Source organism: Aphis gossypii, chromosome 1, assembly GCF_020184175.1.
Source record: "Aphis gossypii isolate Hap1 chromosome 1, ASM2018417v2, whole genome shotgun sequence".
Classification (NCBI taxonomy): Eukaryota; Metazoa; Arthropoda; class Insecta; order Hemiptera; family Aphididae; genus Aphis; species Aphis gossypii.
The window spans coordinates 83,863,670-83,886,303 of NC_065530.1; the positions used below are offsets into that span (position 1 = coordinate 83,863,670).

General features: G+C 31.3%; 1 protein-coding gene across 1 annotated transcript in view; it reads right to left on the reverse strand.

Annotated features, from left to right (window-relative positions):
- Positions 1 to 7,383: 7,383 nt before the first annotated feature.
- Positions 7,384 to 22,634, reverse strand: part of LOC114132129 (A disintegrin and metalloproteinase with thrombospondin motifs 9-like) — an 87,896-nt gene continuing 72,645 nt past the window's right edge. Inside the window, 17 exon segments of the mRNA XM_050206854.1 lie at positions 7,384 to 7,527; positions 8,056 to 8,258; positions 8,646 to 8,782; positions 9,760 to 10,598; positions 14,861 to 15,055; positions 15,242 to 15,406; positions 15,511 to 15,702; positions 15,871 to 16,113; positions 16,843 to 17,007; positions 17,070 to 17,234; positions 17,811 to 18,018; positions 18,187 to 18,310; positions 18,406 to 18,532; positions 19,851 to 20,371; positions 21,872 to 21,960; positions 22,050 to 22,068; positions 22,071 to 22,210. Of these exon segments, the coding sequence (XP_050062811.1) occupies positions 7,438 to 7,527; positions 8,056 to 8,258; positions 8,646 to 8,782; positions 9,760 to 10,598; positions 14,861 to 15,055; positions 15,242 to 15,406; positions 15,511 to 15,702; positions 15,871 to 16,113; positions 16,843 to 17,007; positions 17,070 to 17,234; positions 17,811 to 18,018; positions 18,187 to 18,310; positions 18,406 to 18,532; positions 19,851 to 20,371; positions 21,872 to 21,960; positions 22,050 to 22,068; positions 22,071 to 22,210 (3,622 nt within the window). The 3' untranslated portion in view covers positions 7,384 to 7,437.

Sequence of the window (22,634 nt, forward strand, 5' to 3'; positions counted from 1 at the left end):
TTAAATATGATTATTATATTCGAAACATGTTTTTTTATGTTATGAATGTATAACGCTATCTAGTGACTATTTTTTGTATTTTAATAGGAAACCCATTATATAGTTTAAAATCTCGTTTATAGATAGCGCAATAGAATACAATGAACTGAATAAATAATTTATTTCTATAATGAACTAGCTGGCTCCGTGCACTTCGTTGCCCGTTAAAAATGCCAATTCTATATAATATGATTCGAATTTTGATTAATTTGTTATTTAATATTCGGTTTAACGGTGTTCAAAACTTATATATTTTCATTGACCGTTTTGATTCTCAAAAATCTTGTGAAACCACCACTTTAATATGCGAATTTTGTAAAATGCTTTCTTATTGCCCACTAAATTTGTGGTACGATTTTACGAATGTACCGTGTACATTTTAAGCATCGATCTATCATTGTTCAGGCTCTACGTTTATTAGTCAGTGAGTTACTCAAGTCATAATATTATAGTCATTCTGCTTGCCGTTGCCGTGAGACTCTCTTATGATTATGCGAGCAGTATATTATCATGTAGGCAATCCACACATGGTGGATTGCGGACCCCGCTAGATGTGTACGTAAGCTTATAATTTCTAACAATTAAGTTTCAAAGTTATATCATTTTTAGGGTTCCGTACTTCAAAAGAAAAAAACGGAACCCTTATAACATCACTTTGTTGTCCATCCATCCGTCCGTCTGTCAAGAGCGTTTTTCTCAGGAACGCGTGGAGGTATCAAACTGAAATTTGTATATGATACTCAGGTCTACTGTCCCTGGAAGCTGTAGAAAAATCAACCTTCTAAGCCAACGCAATCAAAAGATACAGCCATTTAGGCCGCAAATTTCCGCAAATTTTCGAAACTCGCACGGGAATCAAAACCTACAGGGTACTTCCTGTGAACTTAGAATCTTGAAGTTTCGTACGAAGTCACGTCTTATAGTACAGATATAGGAAAAATTACGAAAACCGTAAATTTTTAGTTTCATCATATAAAAAAAAAATATTTTTGAAAAATATTTTTGACAATTTTGAAAATTTCAAAGTTACTACTCCTTATCTCATGAACGCGATGAGGTATTAAATTAAAATTCATACTAAATACTTAAGTCTATAATACCTTTAAACTGTAACAAAATCAAACTTTTATGTCAACGTAATCGAAAGAAATAATAACAATTTAAGCCGCATATTTTCAAACTCGCGACTACTTGCGAGGGAATTAAAACCTTCTCTGTAAACGATATTTGATGTTTATTGAAAAAATACAGCCGTGAAATTTCATTTTGCAATAAAAATAAAAAAAACTTTTACTTATATACCTACAGGTTTGTACGGAACCCTCGGTGCGCGAGTCCAACTCGCACTTGCCCGGTTTTTTTATTTTACTACGGTGGGTAAAATACAATAATGTGCCATCTCGTAATTTTTATATTGTTGCCTGTTGGTAAAACAATAAAACTTGGTATAACTTGTTATGTTAGTTTATTGTTGTGAATTTGAAATTTACTGTAGACATTGACTTATTTTGCTAATTCTTATTTTTGTTGTTATGGTTTTAACAAAATATAACAACAGGTCTATAATTATTATATTCAATCATAATCAATAGTGACCTTAATATAGTTTATTTTCTTGCTGGACTGCAGTGACAATTGTTGTTTTTTTACATCCAGATTCCAAAGTTTTCTGGTGGATTTTACTAAAATTGTATTACATAACTACATAAGCACCTTCTCTTGCGACCAATAGGAGCGAATCATCAGTAAAAAATGTTTCAAAAATGGGGAAAATAAATAATAATAACAAAAAAATTGTTACCATGATTACCGAAAATAAAATAGTAATAATAATAACAATAATAATAATAATAATAGTAATAGTAGTCATCGGTATTTTTTATTTTTCATTGTATTTTTTTTTAATTTTCTGTGCAATTTTCTTAACTTTTTCTTGCATAAGAACCTTCTCCTGGAAATTACGACCCAAACAAAATAAGAATGAGCGAAATCGATCCAGCCGTTCTCAATTGATGAAATGTTATACATTTTTGTCTCTATTTTTATATATATAGAAGATAGAAGATAGATAGATTATTGTGAACTAAAAAAAATTCACTCAACAAATTTCAAATTTCCAAACTAAAATAACTATAGAAACCATAGATTATATTGATTGTACATCGAGCTGATGTTTTATTTGTCTATGTCTACCATAGAGTAAATATTAAAGACAATGGTATCGAGTTCAAATCCCAGACATCAATGAATAGATTTTGCACTTTTTCTACTTATTCACTTTTTAAAAATTTTCTTTCGTAAAAACCTTCTCCAGACAATAACAAATACTCCTAAAAAAATAATTAGCGAAATCGGTTCAGCTGTTCTCAATTGATGAATTTTTATACATTTTTGTCTCCATTTTTATGTGTAAAGATTTTTAATTTCTTTTTTTACTATGACTACGATTTAAGTTTGTATGTCTATTTGCATGCATTTTTAAAAACATTTTAAATAAATGATTTATTTTATTTAAATGGTTGCCATTGACTACCAAAAATAATTTAGTTGACTATTTGCTGGATAGATGGCGCCTCTGTAATTTCATCACCACCTCGTCATATTTCTCTAATCCGATAACTTTCTCAAATTTTTCGTCCGTAAGAACCTTCTCCTGACAATTACGACCCAAACAAAAAAAGAATGAGCGAAATCGGTCCAGGCGTTGTTGAGTTATGCGCTTACCAAATTTTGCGATTCATTTTTATATATAAGATTATTTATTATTATTATTTCTCTTTTTAATACAATGTTTTATGTCACAGTTTTATTGTTATGTACTATGTAATATTTTATGATTTATTTAACATTATCTATATTACGTTGAGGCCATAACAACAGTACACAAACTGAACTAGAAAAATAAACTAAAATAACAACTAAAAACTACAAAAATATATTTAAACAACTTATGTGATATACATAATATATATTATATTATTTCTAATATGATAATATGTAATAGCGCACAACTGTCTTACAACCAACAGGGGAAAACTAACCAATTATCCAACCATCCAAATTTCAACATAACTTAAAATTATTCCAGTTTTAAACACATAGGACATACCTTAATCTAAAATATTAATAATTTTACCTACCATTTTCAAACGAGGTAGAGTTTTCTAGTGACAATAAGCCGTAAGGATTTACGTAACTGGTGTAACATGGTTTGCATATCCGAAACCCGAGTAAGTAAAGTAGTAATATTAATATTAATAAAATTTATATACCTATACGGCTTAATCAAATGTACCTAAACAGCTGACAATAATAAAATACAGATACAATTAACTCATTAGTCATAACTATGATAAACCACAATGATGTGCAACTGTACAATAATACTTGGCTAGTACACAAGTACGACTATACTTGACATTAACATTGGTAATTTATTTTCATGGAAACATTATATTTAACATAATATATTATATTATAATCGAGGAGTATAGTGTTATTGATACAACAGACGTAACTGCGTTTATCATGAAGGTTTGGCGTTTTTTTTAACTACCTACTTTATCGAGATTCTATAAAATAATAGTATTTTATAATATATTTAAAAGTACATACCTACACTACAATATATAATTTTAAAGTTTAAACGTAAGAGCGGACGCAAACGGTTGATCGAAATAATAAAACGACACGACGGACGCAATGTAAAACGACGGCTACCGGGCTACGGCACATTAGTATTCTATTATTAGTTGGACTGACCAGGTCAGGACATTGGTCGAGGTGACAAAAATTAAACTGCGATCATATCAGTAGTTTTCGTTAAAAACAAGCGAGTAACTGCGATACATTCAGTTCAAGTGTTTTAATAATAATAAAAAAAAAACCGTTGATGGTTTTCTCATCGTTTGTAATTATTCAGTTCGATACTCGACGATTTTTATTCAAACCGTTTTACAAGTCACCATTCGAGTCCGTAAAATATTGTACAGTGTGATGACATTTTCCGGTACGGTTCTTTTTTGCTTAAAGGTAGTAAGTATCCAGGTAAAAATATACTATATTCGCCAGCCTCATCACTTTACGTCAGACGTTGCTCGTTTCTCAAGGATTACTATACAGAAGTGGCGCGTCAAAGTAAAACGTATATCAATCACCTTTGTATATTTGGCAGATGTTGTTTTAAAGACAACCCTTGTACCGAAAAACACCTTTGTGGTAATTATTTTAAATTTATTGAAATTATACTTTCCCGCTATACAGTGCGCATATAAACTATGGTAGTGTATAGGTTAGTAAAACTCGAATAAACACCGTATAATTAAGTTAATTAAATCAAAGGCATATACATATAATATTTCATTATGAAATTAAAATCATGTAAACGCAACCTTCAATTATAGAAAAAAAATACCAAATCCATAAAAGAAAACTAAGTATCTAGAAATAACATTCGACAGATGTGTTAGTGTCTTACCTGATCTCTACATTCAACACGAAAAAATAACCGTACCTATAAAAAAACAAAAAAACCCTTACTCCGTAATCATAACCATACAAATAATCTAAGTTCACCTTGTCAAGTATTTACAAATTTTTTTTCAAGCCCATAATATAGATATATGAAATCCAATTATAGGTCTCTGGCGAAAATTTTAAGTAGACAAAAGTATCCAAATATTCCAGTAAAAATCCTTTGTCTAATCACAAACTCTCTTAACTTATTATGCCATAAACTGTACTACCCAACCCGATCTGCATCATATGTTAACTTTCCAAGCCACAACCAAATGTGGTTTTAGGTATAAGTTAGTTACAATAACTATATGGCTGAGAATATTCTTAATCAAAATGGTGCTACAATGTACAATAGTAAAATTTCACAGAATAAAGTAAGATTAATATGTGACGCATTTTTGTCAAAACTACAGTTGTACTCATATTATTTTAATGACTAGTGAAAAAATATAATTTTATCGAAAAAAAAAATGAATATAGTTTGCATATTATTATAATTTAAAAAAGTAGGAAAGTGGGTACTGTACACTATTGTAGGTATAAAATGTGTTGAGTGGGTTACTGTAATGGATATGTTAATTTTAATTCAATGATATTGTATACGAAAAACTATCCTGAAAGACAAAATATTTAGAAAAATACAAATATAAATATATAAAAAAAATTTCAAGTACCTATCTAATAGACTACGTATCATATTCATTTCAATAACACTTAGGTTTATATTATACTATGTAATTTAATAGAGATACTAATATAGGTTTTATACGTACTTAAAAATTCTAAATATCAAAATTTGAATGAATTAATAATTTAAGTGTACAAGTTGTTTGAGCATACTTTATGCAATATTAAAAACTGAGTAGTTGTATTTTTAACTTCAAAAGCTTATATGGTATATCATAAAAACATAAAAACATTAATTATAATTCACTTGTTCGGTATAATATGATCTCTAATTCAGTTCAAAATCTGTATTTTATTTTTAATTAACAACAAAATAATTATTTTAACTATTGGATCTAATAACAGTAAAATTAATTTTGCTCCAGTCTCTTGAAAAAATAAAATAAATAAATAATATTTAGTAACACAACTAGTAATATCCATGTTGGATTAGCCAACACGAATGTATGCGCAAACCACGCAGATAAATACAATGATATCAAGAGTCAAAATGACTGTAAATACATTTTATGTAATTTGATTTTATAATTAATTCATTATTCATGTTTATTTATTTGAATTCTATACAATAATATAAATAACTTTGTATTAAAAAAAAAAAAAAAAAACTCCTAATAATAATTATAAGCACGTATTGGTTTTTGTAAATAAAACGAGAGCTGTAAGTTGGTCACTCCCGAGTCCTAGGTTATTTGGTATTATAATTATACACCTAAGTATTATTATATTGTTATGAGTAGGTAAATAAACGAAAATAAAAATAAATTACGTTTATATTTTGTATTGTAATGTAATTACCTAATTATTATTAATATTATTATATTATATTGTGTTTAAATATTTTATACCGATGTAGTTCGGTTTTATTAAAACACTAGCTATATTTATTGTTCAACCTGTAAAAGGACGCATGTAAGGAAAAACAACACTTTGCACGACAAATACATTATATTATAAAATCAATTATATATAAGGAAACGTATAAAATTTAGCTATAAATTTAAATAATTATATCTATGTATGTACCTATTTATATATTATGTTAATGTGGTTCAAACCACGAAAATGTTATGACTAGAGATCAACAAAAAAAAAAAAAATAATAATAATAATAAAAATAAAAAAAATAATAAATAAAATAAAAAGGAAGTCTTTGTTCGTATCAGATTAAAATATCGTTCTTAATACTGACCATTTATAATTATTACAAATAATATGCCTTTTCTTTATTGTGGTATAGGCACATGCACACATACTATATTTTAATAACATGGAAAATATACAAAAATTAAATTAAATTGAACACACATAGACCGACTTTAAATGACTTAATTATATGCAATTGAAACTCGTCAAAACTATAGTTAGGTACTTAGTTAATATACTTAATAATTATAGTTATTAGGGACAAATGTATCTTAATCTACAAAATTATCTTTTAAATTCTTATACCATATTACCTATACTGTTTTCAAAAACGATATTGCGTCGATATATGTAGACTGTCCTTATAATTTTAAAAATCGTGTATAATCATATTTTATTGACTTGAAAAAAGTAACGTTAAAACGGAAGAAGCATTTCGATTGTTTGAAGCGCCAATCAATTTCGTATAATTATTGCGTAAATAATAAACCTATCAGAAAATCTTCAACAGTAATTATTATTTAAGTGTTAAAATTAAGTATCGGAACTGTGAATTATAAAAAACACTAGTATCCACTTTTAGTATAGTTAATAGGTAGTATAGTAATAATAATAATAATAATAATAATATTAATGGATATAAATGGCACGCCGTAGTCTTTGCTGGTAATGATGAAAAAATAAAAACGAACTGTGTAAATAAAAAATAAAATATCCTAGTTTTATGGCCCTACTATTATTCGGTCCGAATCGTGTCACCGCTTTTCCAGACCGTTTTGGTAATCGATGTCATAAAACTCTAATAGTAATAATCATGACGATAATAATAATATCGTAAACGCCGTACGTGTAATCAGAGTAGTCTCCGTCAGACATATTAATATTACATTATTATAGGTATGCGTATAATATAATATTATGGTAATAATAATAATACTGTGCTCGATGATCACCACGTACAACCGTGATCGCTTTTGGCCGCATAATATAATATAAAATTAATTTAATTTAATTTCATAATTTATATAATATAGTGTTGTTGTGTTATTACGGTGTTACCACGTCCAATATTAACCCTTGAATCGGCACACACGTACCGCAGTAACCACCGCATCTGCCGGCTATTTTCGTGTTATCCTGTAAATATTTGTAAGAATTAATGTTATTTTTATACCGTTTAGGACGTGCCCAAACAGTGTATACAGAAAGGATTGAGAGGAGAGAACAAAATAAAAACGAAAAAACAATTTAAAAGAACGAACAATAAACAATATAAATAGCGAGAGTAATAATTATTATTAACACACTGTGGTACCTAACCACGGTTGAGAACACAGAAAAAAATGTCGATTGTCTCGCCGTAGTTTAATTTTTTTTTTATGAAAACATAATGACGACAGAACACGTCAACTTGTTATATATGCGTGGTCTTCGGTCGTATACTATGATCATGATTGTTATTTATAATAATAGATCCGGAGTGGGATAATAATAAGTGACTTTTGGTCGAGGGTAATTTTTAGAAATACGAAAAGCAATGTCATCCGCACTGTATTTATGACGATTGCGAAGAGGAATTTTGTAAAATAAAAAAAAAATAAAGGAAAAGATTTACACGACGATAAGCACAAAATACATATAATAATTATATAATAATATCCTTACCTCAATCTTGTTCACCCAAAATGACGTGTTCGACCCTTTTCCCACCCAGGTGGTATCATGCGATATTCTCATGCCGGTGCCCGACAAGTCGATACTAAACCTGCCCTGTGGACAACCCCTCTTCGAGTTACTATAGCAATCACCGGCTTCACCGTATGGTACAGGTTTTCCTTTGATTTGTTTGGAGAATGTAAAATCCTTTGCTGTAAATTTCCGACCAAAATTTAATAAGCACCACTGATGCAGATAATTAATGATAATAGAATATTATTGTATTGTTGCACCTATTTGTGATATTATACAACAAGAGGCGCGAAACAATGACGTCTATGTCATAATTATTAAAATCTCAATTGAGGAGTCAAACAACTCAACTACGTAATTTAAATTAATAATAATGTAGTTACACAGAAGAAGTGTAATTAACAGATTTCTAAACATGTTTCCAATCATCAAAACGAAATAAAATCCGAGGAATGTTTGAATTTACAATTATTGTTTCACGCCAAATACATATTTTATACAGATTGGTCGTTATAATATTATATATTATTATCATTTATCATATATTATATGTGTAGATCACTTACAATCGACTTTTAACGAAGTGATGTTTAAACGGATCTTCGTGAACACAGTCAGTCCAGCCGACGGCACAGGTACATTGTCACACGGACAGTTTGGACGGCGTTCGCCGTTGAACGGACACGTGCTCGGTTCTTTGAGTCTGTAAACATACCAACGGAAGTTACAACTCACGATCGATTGAAATGGACCGATAGCGTTTATGTTTTTAGGTTACCATAACATAAAAGGTATAATATTATTATTGTACGAGTATAAAGCCGAAGCGCAAGTTTACTCTAACTCTTCACCGCGGTGACGTCAACAAACTATATTGGTTGAAATTGAATATGGTATAGATATTGTTGAAAGCGTGTTTATATAAATATAAACGCAACGGAAACCATGTAAACACAATTCGGGGACGGGCAGTTTGATTGTAACACGAGTGATTTAGTGTCGGTTCTATTTTAACAGATACTATTGGGACTTCTGTGAAATAAGTACAGCATAGTCTCAGTCCACGTTACTCAAAAAAACCTTCCTAACCTTGAATTACAGGCTTAAGCTTGAAAATATAAAATATAGTGTCTATTTTTTCTGGTTTTTAATTTCCGCTATGGTAAATAATATTAATACATTTCCATGAAAAATGAAATAGAATCAACACGTGTTAATATGTGTATTCGATTTAGAAATAGTATTATTTAAAATAGCGTGACAATTATTCGCGAATGGTAAATTTCATACTTCTTCAATCGATATCGTTTCGATTGACTTACGTACTTTAATAAATTAAATAATATTGTTACCTATCACTACCCTTTTACACGCAGTATTTACACGACTATGTGAATATTATAATAAAAGTACTTACAGCAGTTTGATTCGTAAATCGATCGAATACTTAAAATATTCCGAAAGACCGGGGAAACGGATAAACGGTAACGGGTTCACGCAATGTCGTTGTAAAATTAATATTATAATATTTTATCATAATCAGGTATTATCTTATCTTTAATAGATAGTGCTCGGTAACTGCACCGAGGAAGTCCGAACAGACGTTAGAACTATACCTATACAACGTCGATCAGTACAAATTGCAAGCGCGTTTTGTCAGTCGACATATTATTATTTTACCTCTGTTCGTAGATCTCGGAATAGTTTTCGGTGTCCTTGGACAAGGTCAGATACTCGGCGGGATTTCCGGACCGCATGCCGTGACAGTACACGGACACGTTGCGCCCGAGCACGTTGATCACGTACTCCTTGTCCTCGAGCACGGCGGCACCGGCGTGCGGCCCCTGTTTGTGCAGGACGTCGGCGCAGGACGAGTGGCCGGCGCACCGGCGCTGGTTGCACTTGCGCTTCCTGGGCGGACGGGCGGCCCAGTCGCAGTGCTTGCGGCGCACCTTCTTGGCGGCCGCCCTGTGGAAGCAGAACACCCGCCTCGTCTGCCGGCCCTTCTTGCCGCACGTGTGCGAACACTCGCGCCACTCGTCCGGCAGCCAACCGTAATCGTCGACGGCCGTCGTGGCCGCCGCCGTGGCCGCCACCGAGGTGGCCGAGACGCACGGCCGCTGTTGCGGGCACGGTCTCTGCGCGGCCGGCTGTCGGCCCGCGGCCACCTCGCACCGCCGGTCGTCGGCCCCCGTGTCCCTGCCCTGCGGATCGACGCCGCCGAGTCGCCGGCAGCTCACCCGCCTGTTCTGCGTGCCCGGTCCGCAGGTCGCCGAACAGGCCGACCACTGCGACGTTTTCCACTTGTACGCCACCGCGGCCGGCGTGGTCGTCGCGGCCGCCGCCGCCGCCGTCGTCGTGCTGGCCGCGGGTTTGGCGCACGGCACGAACGTCCTGCACGGTTGCGCGGCCACCGGTTTTTCCAGACCGTCGCACTGAGCGGCCGCCAGTATTGCGCCGTCGTTGTTCTGGCACTGCACCTGCCGGTGTTGGTGTCCTTTGCCGCACGTCACGTTGCACTGTGCGCGAACAAACAGATACACAAAACGTTAATTGCATGTCAGGTAAAATTTTAGGTGTTTTGTAGATACAAAAAAAAAAAAAAAAAAATCGCGTCCAGGAATAATTTGGTTTGCGTGTGGGGCAGGGGAACTGCAGTAATCCTGTTATTGCTAAACCGAAATGTTCGAATTGCACTCGGGTCAAAAACCGGTAATGTTTGAATAGATTGCACTCGATAGTGTTGAAGTTATTACGCGACGTCAATAATATCTCGTTATCAACATAAATACATATTTTCATACATATATTTATATTATATTATGTTTAAATCGTAACATTTAGACATTTTGCTAAAGTAGAAATCGTTTTGGGTATCTAAACATAATTTCAGAACACCATTTAAATACCCGTTGTATCCGTCCGTTATAGTCAAAACCAGTTGGTTGTTGATATGAATCTAATTACTTAGGTATTATAATATAGTACCTATAGAATAATGTATAACGTATGATTACAAAAATATAAAGGTTAGATTAGGTTATAATTTATTTCATTGTATTAAAATATACAAATAAATAAAAAAAATACGTTTAATAACTGAGAATTTAATATAGTCACAGAGTGATCTTTCCTCTATATTGTGGTTTTTAAATCATAGCTATCATTATTATTTTAATAAAAATAATACATTTTAATTTTTAGCTATTAAAAATATAAATTATTCATATGGTCATTAACTAATAAATAGGTTTTTTATTGTAATGATTGAAACGATTGTAATTCGAACATTACCATTTTTGAACCAGAGTGCAATTCGACAGAAATAAGTGCAATTCGACCTTATCCGAATAATGATGATATGACATGACGTAATGCGACAACGTGTCGCCAACGATTATAATATTATCTAGTTAGTTGGGTCCCACGTTTCTTCCGAATATGACAACTGGACCCGCGCCTTTTTTCTAGTATAATGTTCTGGCACAATTAATTTAATTTAGATAGAAAACAGTTCTATTTTTAAGATTTTGGCGATTATATAAATTACAATATTAACAAATTTTCCATTAAGATTTAATAATCATTATAATTGTGATAACAGATTATTAACCGATTCTTAATATTTTGATAAGTAGTGTAACTTTGTCAAATCCACTGGTGCATATTGATATTTGGTAACCTATTGCAATTACTATAAATATTTTTGTTTAATTTTTGATTTATTGAAATCACATTACTTAAATTCTGTTTTCAATATATTATGTAACTGTTATGCTAACTATTTCATTAAGATTAATATTTTCTGAATTGTTCAACTTATTATACAATTTATGATTTACTTCTAGTTTTAGTACATCTAAATCATTCGATATTGTTTTATTAACATTTGTGGAAACAAAATTAATATTTCTTAATCAAAAATACATTTATAAAATTTTTTTTACTTATCAAAAAAAAAATTCAAATTAACACATTAAAAAAGAAAAAATTGCATCATTCTATATTATATTAATTATGAATGATGAAACAACTATAGCATACGTGCACTTAACTATATAACTATTAGTAAACCTAAATATGTTCTGTTTATGTCATTAATTTATTTTATCACCATAATAACTATTAACTACTTTCATAACATGAAAATAGATATATTTATCTTAAAATAATTCAAGACGAAATAAAAATATAATGTATTAATACTTTACCATAATATAATTTGATAATTATTACGGTTAATGATCCAAATCTCTGTATTATAACATATTAAATATTGATGTATTTTAACACCTATTTAAAACGTGTTAAATGCTGTTGGTTCAAGTTGAATTTAAAGCAAAGATTTCGAAATGTTTCGTCTCACAGTGTCTATTTAATAATATGTAGTCAAGACAAGTCTGTCAAGTGCTTGAATCGTATTAGCAATACAATATTTAACGATAGTTAGAAGAATGTTATTTTTAGCAGAGAGCTAGGAATACTCACTGCTGTTATTAAAATAAATTTTATGAATTCGTTTTTGATTAATACTATGACAGGGTTCGTGTGTAGTGGGCTTAAAATTTAAAATCAGTCAGTGGGTACACGACCTTGTAAGATTTTTGATCAACTAAAAATTCGTTATTATTGTTATATTTCATCTCTCAAATAAGTATACCGATAAGAAAAGCCGTAATAAAATGTCAACTATGATTCGTCAATATGCGATACATTATCTGTATCATAACCTACCAATTTACTGATTCACTCTATTATAGTACTTAATACTTGTCATACTGTACTTTTTTTATAAGTTTGATTCTAAGTTAAGAAGATACCTATTGTGCCTATTCTGTAAAATTATATTTTTTTTTTTTAGTAGTTATGTCAATTAGGTACAGTGTTGGAAACTTGGAAAAATTAATTGTCTGGGATTCATTGTTCAATGGTGGAATTATAATATTCATAACACAATGCTAAATGGATGATCATTTATTTTCAATTAACTCTTTTGATTAATTACACAAACTTTGATCAATTTATTGCATTGAAAATTATTTCCGGTTTGTAACTGGGCTTGTAAAAATTTGATTATTTTTATATCAATACTTTCAGTGAAATTAAGTAACTGGGTATATTATGTCTAATTTTATACGTAAGTACTTTTCGATCAATTTTAGCGGGAACACACATAACAAACAAGATACCAACTTATTACCATGCTATAATGCTATTTTAAATGTTTTCATTTCACTTTGAATAATTTAGCATATTTTAGATATTATTGCATGTAAATGTGTTTTATGACGTTTTCGTGTTTAGTTTAGAACAATATCCATTACACGTGCAAGTATCTACATAATGATAATACATTACTTAAAATCTACATTCATATACATAATATATATTTATATACAATTTTTGGATAAACGTTCGGATAATTTCTTTAATTTAGCGTATTAGAATATATTATTTCAATTTTACTTTTAAAAACGTGTTATTTCATTAAGGTAGATGGCTATTAATATGTATATTATACATGTATAGAATTATTATTTTATTTTCAATAATGTCAAAGAATTGATTTTATTTCTAGGAATGACTAGAACAAGTTATTTTTTTAAGCGTCCTATGGCCTATGCATCCTTAACTAAACATGATCATTTATATCCTTAATAAGCCATGCTTAAATAGTTTTTGTTTGCTTAAATATTATAATATTATAATAAAAACATTCAATTTGCAAGTCCATATTAAAGTAATTTAACGAATTGTAAAATATTGACTAAAAACAATCGCAAATAGATATATAATATTTATTGAAGCTATAGTATACATTAGGCAAACCACATTTGAGCACGTAGAACGATTTATTAATTATTAATAGAGTATAACAAAATACCTTGTAAAGATAATATGTCAACCACAATTTATCACTTATTATAAACGTGCCATATTCTGTCTTACCGTTATTTTTTATGTATTATTTTTTACAGCCTATAGGAATATAAAAATTCTCATATTTTCAAAATTATTTTGAAATTATTAAAATATACTTATAAAATATGTAATTTATCATACGTAAGTTAAAGGCGTAATATCATTGAAAAAAACTTTAAAAAATATGAAAAATTGAACAAATATTTAAAAGACTATATATAAATGAAAATTGTAAAATTGGTAGTTAAGTGTAACAAATTTATTGAAATTTAAAATCAGCAGAATATAATCTTTGTTATAAATTTGAGATCTATTAAGTTAGCTTGAGAACCGCAATAGTATAAGACCTTATATTACAATAAATAATTAATCAAAACTTTTGCAGATACACAGTACAATTTTTCTTACGTTTAAAACATAAAAAAGATAAGTATCAAAATATAATATTAAAAACATGCAATCACATCAGAACATGCACCAATTAATAGCAAAAAAAATGTTTCTAAATTGTTGGCTCAATGAAATATATATTTTACAAAATCACTTAGCAGTTAGTTTTAATTTGATTACTTATTGAAAAATATGAAATTTCTACAAAGGCCCTAGCTTTATCCATTTCCTTTTTTTTTTTTTTAGAAATATATTTGAGTTAAATTATTTTAATTTAATAATGCATCAAATCAAGTTCAATATTTATTTAGAAATAAATAAAAAAGCCGACTCTTGTGTCTTCACCAAAAAAAATTATATATTTATATTTTAGAATATTGTTTTAATTATATACAATTGAAATTGTTTAAATAATCACCATAATCATATATGATTATAGTAAATCGTAAATAATTCAAATGATTTTTACCTTTGACCACTCCCCAAAGTTCCAGGCTATTGTAACGTACGAAGGTTGACTTTTACACGGATGTTCGTTACATGGAACTGAAGATGGCGGTTTAGGATCTACGCATATTTCTTCGTCAAATAGTTCTCTTGTCCCGTCAAATGGTTGACATACCACTTTCCTTTCTTTTATGCCACCTCCACACACTTCCGAGCACTGGAATAATGTAATAGTGGAATAGTGTATTGTGTAAGTATTGGGCTTGTCCAAACAAGCGTTTAGGAAAGAAAATGTAGTAGGTAGATATAAAATATAGCGTGGGTTTATTTATTTATAGTGTGTGGTTATTGGAATTAAATATTTTTATACATTCAATCGCAGATAAATGACAAGTATGCTTACTTCTCCCCACGGTCCAGTTCTCCACGTCGACACCGGCTTACAGCTTTTGTGGCTCTCGCACAGTCTTCGGGCTTCAGGTTTTTCTTTATGGACTACGCAATGGGTTTCGTCCACGAGTTTACCACTGACTGAAGACACACAAGTCACTTCGCGCTCCTCAAAACCCTAAAAATAACGTTTTGAGTTTAAATATAATACGACACACGATTATTTTATTTATTCACGCTCTTAAAACACAAAATCATTTATTTAAATATTATTATTTATACTTTTCCACATTCAGCCGAACATTCTTTCCATTCGTCGGCCCGCCACGTAACGCACATCGGAGCGATACACACTTCAACACGTTTCGGTTGGTTCTTTGCTTTACAAAGGTTCCATGAAACCGGCTTGGCGCTGATAGTATTAATGCAGTCAATAGTTCGCCTTCTATAACCGTTACCGCAAGAAGCTGAACACTGAAAATGAAATAATTGTATACAAACTTAATAAAACCAACATATTATTATTGTTACATAATTGCAACAATGTCGTCAAATCGATCAAATTTTATAATTGTAAATATGTAATTATAATTTTATAATGAAAAAAATTGATAAGACCCCTGTTAGTTTATGGTAACTTACACTTGACCAGTGGTCTGTTCGCCATGTATAGAACTTGTTGCTCTGTATAAATTTTGTGTCATGTGCACCGCCATTACTCAGAATTTCATTTTCATATATCTCGTCGTCTACCCCTGCTGGGCATGGGTGTAAAATGCATTTTTCCTCTTCGAGTGGTTTCGCAATCAGTGCACATGCAGATTCATCTGGTACATTACATCGTACCATACGTCTCACTATCCCAATGCCACATGTAACAGAACACTGAAAAAAAAACTCATTATGGCGTGATGTTTATTATTTAGTTAACATAATTTATTTGATACAACTAATTTAATGAAATAACAGTAACTGATGACATGTTTAAAATATATAAGTACTCCTCTTTTACCGACATTTATAAAATATTTATAGAGCATTAAGATAAATATTAATAATTCATTTTTGTAAAAATAATATTTTACTTAAAAATCAGTGTCTGTTTTATCAAATGTGAAACATATGCTGTTGCATCAAAAATATGAATACCATACGACATTTTGTACGTGTTGAGAACTAAAAAGATTTCATATGTGTTTTATTTGTAATAAACTATTAATTTTTCAACAATTTGTTTGATTATACAGTATTTTTTTTTTAAAAAGATTAATTTTAATGTATTCTCAAAAATTAAAAAATGTGTGTTAAAAATTAAAACAGCGTATGTCGTTTACATTAAAATGTATTGTAATGTTATCATTTTAAATAATTTTTTCGGAAAATTCAAAAATGAGTAAATTCAATTTTTATTTTACAATAATTTCAAATTAATATAAATAATATCGATTAATCCTATTTTTTAATTAAGTGTTTTGCCTATACAAAAGTGAGTTGTTTTATTATTTTACAAAATATTATTAGGCTAGCTTATATTTTGTCAACTATCTATTGTTGAAAATCTAAAATAAAAGAAGGAATATAGCATATTAAAATAATTGTAAAAATATCTTTTACCTGAGACCAAAGACCAGTCGTCCAAGCTGGACATGGGTTCATAGAACACGTTTCTTTAGTGGCTGGTATATTTGAACCACAATATTCTGGAGCTAACACTCTACCATTGTCCGTACGGCACCACACGGAACGCTCGATTTGTCCTTCACCACAAGTCACCGAGCACTAATGTTAAAAACACAAGTTGTATAAATTAAAATATGTAATTATTCTAAATCAACCCTTACCGATGACCATTCTCCGACAGACCACTGAGGACATTTATCTGTCCCACACACTCTTGTAATTATTTTCTCACTGTCATTACACGACGTTTCGTCTCTCGGTTCACCATTGTCATTCACGCAGTGCGCTTCCCTGTGCTGAACGCCTGACCCGCAGGTTTTAGAACACTGGACAAAAAAAATAAATATTATATAATTACACGAACAATATTATTTCAATCTGAAATTATTATGATAATTTTATTGTTGAAGTTATCAAGGAAAGTAATACAAAACTCATAAATTAAAATAAACGTTGAAAGAAACAATAATGCATTTTAATTAGTAGGTATATTAATATTAGGTACAATAAAATAGAAATGGTCAAAATAAAAACACTTATCGTACTGAACCAGCTTGAGAAATAAATAGGCGTAATTACATATTTTGTTATTATGTAAAATAGAATTAAGGCGTAAAAGATTGCTAGAGAAAAAGTGCCTTAACATATTATAAAATTTAAACAAAATGCTAATAATAATTATTATACTGGCACAATTCTAAAAACAAAAGTAAGAAAATAAAATCACTCAAAGAATTCAAGAGAATAGGGCAAGTTTATAATAAAATATGTAGGTGTTATAGCACTTAAAAGTAATTGAAACAAATACTGGGAAATCATTTAAAACTGAAAAATGACCAAGAGCCATGTAAACCACCTGCTTGTTAAAAAAATATATGCCCCGTGAAAAAAGTTTATCTTACGGGAGTCCATTCTGTGAACGACCATTTCGATTCCAAACATTTTCCGTCACAGGGAATAGTATTGGCAGGTTTTGGTAAATGAGAACACATAGTATCTGCTATTTGAGAAGGTGCTCGTTTTTCGTACTCCTGAACGCACACAACGCTCTGCGTCCGGGTGCCCGGGCCGCACTGGGCGGAACATTCAGACTGACTTACTGTCTTCCATCTGCAAAAAAAAAACAATATTTTGGTATTAAAATAATTACAAAAATCGTACACCACCGATTCGTTTACTTTACACTACACAAAAAATAACACAATATATATAATCCGTAAAAACATACATTGACATAGTGTAGTTGTACATAAATTAATAAATAATATGGTCAATTACTTGATTGTACAATGGAGATTGCACGGTTGCTTTTTCGTGCGGGGTGCATCGTGTTCGCTACAATAACCTCGGGCTTCTTCGCCGGTTTCTTTTCTGACGCACACGTAAATCTTCGTCTGTTCACCTGAATCACGCAAAATCGATTATAGCAAAACACAACATTTGTCGGCAAAATAAACAATAGGTTATATCATTATTGCACGTGACCGCCGTCCATACCTGAGCATATCTTATCGCACTGTCCCCATTCGTCGGTCAATGCCCATACGTAGACGTCCCGTTCGTCTCGCATCACAGTGTATTGATATACAATATCCGGAGCGTACGAGTTTCCGATCGACAACAACTGAGAAAACAAAACAAACTATCGTTAAAGCAAACGACACAAAATCCTATATCGATTCCATAATATTTTTGTATAAAAATATAACGATGGTTGAGGCCCGCGGGTCTTCATAAATTTACATGTTTTCGTTTGAAAAGTAAGTTAATACGATGAATTCGATTGGATGTGAATTATACGACTTCGCGGTGATTACGTGGATTTAAAATGTTAATCTATAGTGAAAAATTTGTTGTTATTTTTTTGATATAATATATGTAATGCATAATATGAAAATTGTTAAATTTATAATTTTTACAACGAATTTTATAACTTTTTTAATAATACAATTTTAAATCATTAATTATGAAAATAATCGAGTTTTTGAATAAACTAACATAATATATTTATTCTTGTTGCGTTTAAAAACATTCAACACTTTATGATACGTAATATTATGTGAAACGTTTATCGAATAAAAATATAAATCCGACAATATTTTACATTTTAAAAATGCATATTTTTTTACGTTTTCTCCATTAACATGTCATCAATTCAAAGTACAATAAAAAATGTAAAACCATAAAAATCATATTGCACTGCATTTCTCTTTGCATACGTAAATATTATCCATGGTGCGTATTTGATTGTATTTTTTTACTTTTAAGCTTATATTTAAAGTACTTTGTACATTGAGACTTGAGATATATATTTAACATATATTTTTCACAGTTAACTCGTGTTATTTTTTGTAAAATAAATAGTTGAAATTGATATAATCTAAACATTTATTGTTACAAAAACATTTTTGAAACTTTTCAGAGTTAAGTAACTATGTATTTTAAATATTTTTCTAGAACATATTAAGACAACTGCAGGTTTCTAGAGAAAACATTTTTTTTTGTGTATTCATAAAGGAAGTAATAGACCACTTGTCTAGACCGTAATCGAGTGATCCCCGTTTAAATAACGGTGACTTCAAACTCTGCCGTGATAATATATGCATATCACGGTGTTATATGCCATTTACCAGAATTCAATCCCACTCAAGTCATACACAGGGGTTAAGTCGGTTATCGGTATTACCGTTTAAAGTTCCTCATCATAAATAACCAATAGGTACCTACGTACGGGTACGTTAAAAACCATATAATTCGATCACAATAAAAGAATCGATATACATTTCAATGAAATTAAATCAAAGAAATCACAACCCCTTCTCACAAGTCCCAAGCCCCGTAGCTGCAACGAATCGTCATTCACCGCTTACTTAGCGACACGACCTTCCACGTGCAGGACGGACAAGATATAATATTATTATTGTTCGTGTCGTACAACGTACCTCGACGGTGACGTCTTTGTTGAGCGGCCTGGACGAGTTGATGCGCTCGACGGGCGCGTCCGACCCGCTGTACTCGATGACTGTGCCGCCGTACACGATGACCTTGTTGAACGTGCTCAGCACGTAGTTGCCGTTGAGCACGTACTCGCCAGTGACGCTGTCCACCAGAGCCAGGTAATTGTCGTCCTTGCTGGACCCGTTGTGGCCGTGCTGCCGGATGTCCAGATTGGACGACCCGGCCGGGATGCGCAACACCTTTGAGTAGCCGTTGGGCGCACTGCTGTTGTGTGTGCCGACCACCTGCTGACAGCTCGAGTTGTTGCCGCCGCACACGCCGCACAGGTCAAGCTGGCTGTCCGAGCCCAGAACGTGGTCGCAGCCCGCCTTCTCGCACATGCCGTTCACGCATATGTCGTACTTGTCCGGGGCGCACGGCGTGCCGTCCACCACCTTTTCCTTTAGCTGATAGTAGGCGGTGGACGCGGCCACGCGGCAGAACAGCCTGCACCGTTCTTCGTCGTCTGCGCCGACGAAACGACAGTGATTAGTACAAGCAACATTATAGCATACGATTTATAGGTAATAATCGATGTACACTGAGCGGGGATGATATCCTGTGGGTGGGTCAGGTGACCTAAGTGGGTAACTGTGATATTATTATGGATGCCGAAACGACGTTTTGGAACGAACGAAAGGAAATTGCTGATATTCGTTATGAGAAAAAAGTCAGCGGAGATGTCGAGCGTAGTACACGCACTCGACGCCTGTTAACGTCTGAGTTCATATCACCGATTTTAAATTGAAAAACCCGGGAAGTCATTATAATATTATTCCGTATAATGTGGGTTTCGACTCGTCAAGTATAATGACGTGTTAGATGTGTATGAATTGTATTGCAAACGAATGTCTAAAAATTTTTAATAATTGATCTTGGACTCATAAAAATGTGTGTGTTCGTATGATGAACATTTTTTTTTTTTTTTTTAATTTCCAATAACACATTTCCTGATTGAGGATTTTTTTTTTACATTTATATAATCACATAAAACAATTGTATCTTACATAAAACGAAAAAAATCGAAAATTCCCTGTGTCTATATACATAAAACGACAAATCGAATATTTTAATATTCAAATCGTGTATAAAAAATTATATTATAAATAAATAGTGAATTATTCATTTTCGAATCACAAAGAATTGATTTTGTCGACAACTATAAGTTTTCTCACAGTTTGCTCGGGTTTTCCGATTATTTTTAGAAATTAGAAACAGTCCAATTTTTACTATTGATTTCCCGAATTACAAATTCGGTTTAATTTTTTTACTTAAAGTTGAAAATCCAAGCAATTTACAACACTGAAATGTGATGGCAAAAATAAATAAATAATACCACACCATTATATTATAACAAATAAAACATCGCTCCGCTCAGAATCTAAAATATTATTGATTCATAGTTTTCAGGGATGTTTTTTGTTAAGAGCCAAAACTCACTTACCAAACATACAATTATAAATAAAATGATTTTGCTAATGTTTATATGTATAAATATACATATATATTATATATATGTGCAATTTAAATTTAAAAAAAAAAATTTTTTGACAATATCTTGTTTATCGTTCCGTTTTACTGTGTTTATTTAGATTTATTATTAATAACACAAGTGCGGTACTTACATGTTAATAAATTAAAAGCAACTGAACTTAAACGCATTAACTCGTCAGAGTACTTTGCAGTAATTCATATTAAAAACGAAAAAAAAACAAAAATCTGACGTCATTTTTCAATGTAAATAATTTATGATCAAATTACGTCCAACGATTTCGGACTTAAGTTACTCGCTCTTATCAAATTGAAATATGAGTAGTATATTACAGCGATATAATATTATGTACCTATCTACACGTCTTATAATATGTTACCATATAAGTTTTTCCTTAATGTTTGGATAAAAATGCCATGGTGGGTGAAAATAGATCATTGCCTGTGACTATTATTTTTAAAATCATATACTCACATCCGCCATACTTTGGAAGCCACTGAACATTTGGCTCGAGATCTGCTATGTTGAATGTATTGTTATTAAACATTGCACACTGTTCACCGCTAAAAAACGCAAATAATCCGATTATATCTCCGTTGGTATGAAATGTATTACATTTAGTTTGGTAAAGTATATCAACGGAAAAACTCACCGGAAGTCCGGAGTGCCACCGGACAGTCGTTCGTCGCACAACTCCGCACTCGGACGCGTTTCCCGGTACAATATTTTCCGCCATTTGAAGGCGGTGGATCGGTACAATCTCTATAACTTTTTTTTACACCTCCACCGCATGTTCTTGTACATTCGCCATAACTATAAAAATGTTTATAGGTAGGTTCTAGATTATTCGACAATCATTATTATATAACGTTATGGGTATTATTGCATTTTATGACGATTAAAACATTAAAAGCTCTTAGATTATAATCACGTTCTAAATTATTAGAATTCAAGGAATTTTTTTTCCATATTTCAATCGATAGTGCGGCTTCTCAAGGCAATACCAACTTTTTTATTTTTGTTCTTATATCATAAATAAATAAAAAATAAATTTTCTTTAACGTAATTTTATACTTTAAATCGTATTAACTAAATGCCATATGTTATTCATATTTTATTTGATTAAAAATAAAAATAATAATAACGATGATATTAAGCCTTATTAAATGATATACATTCACTTTGTCTCTTAGAATATTATATCAAAGTCATAAAATAAATAGGTACAATTACAATC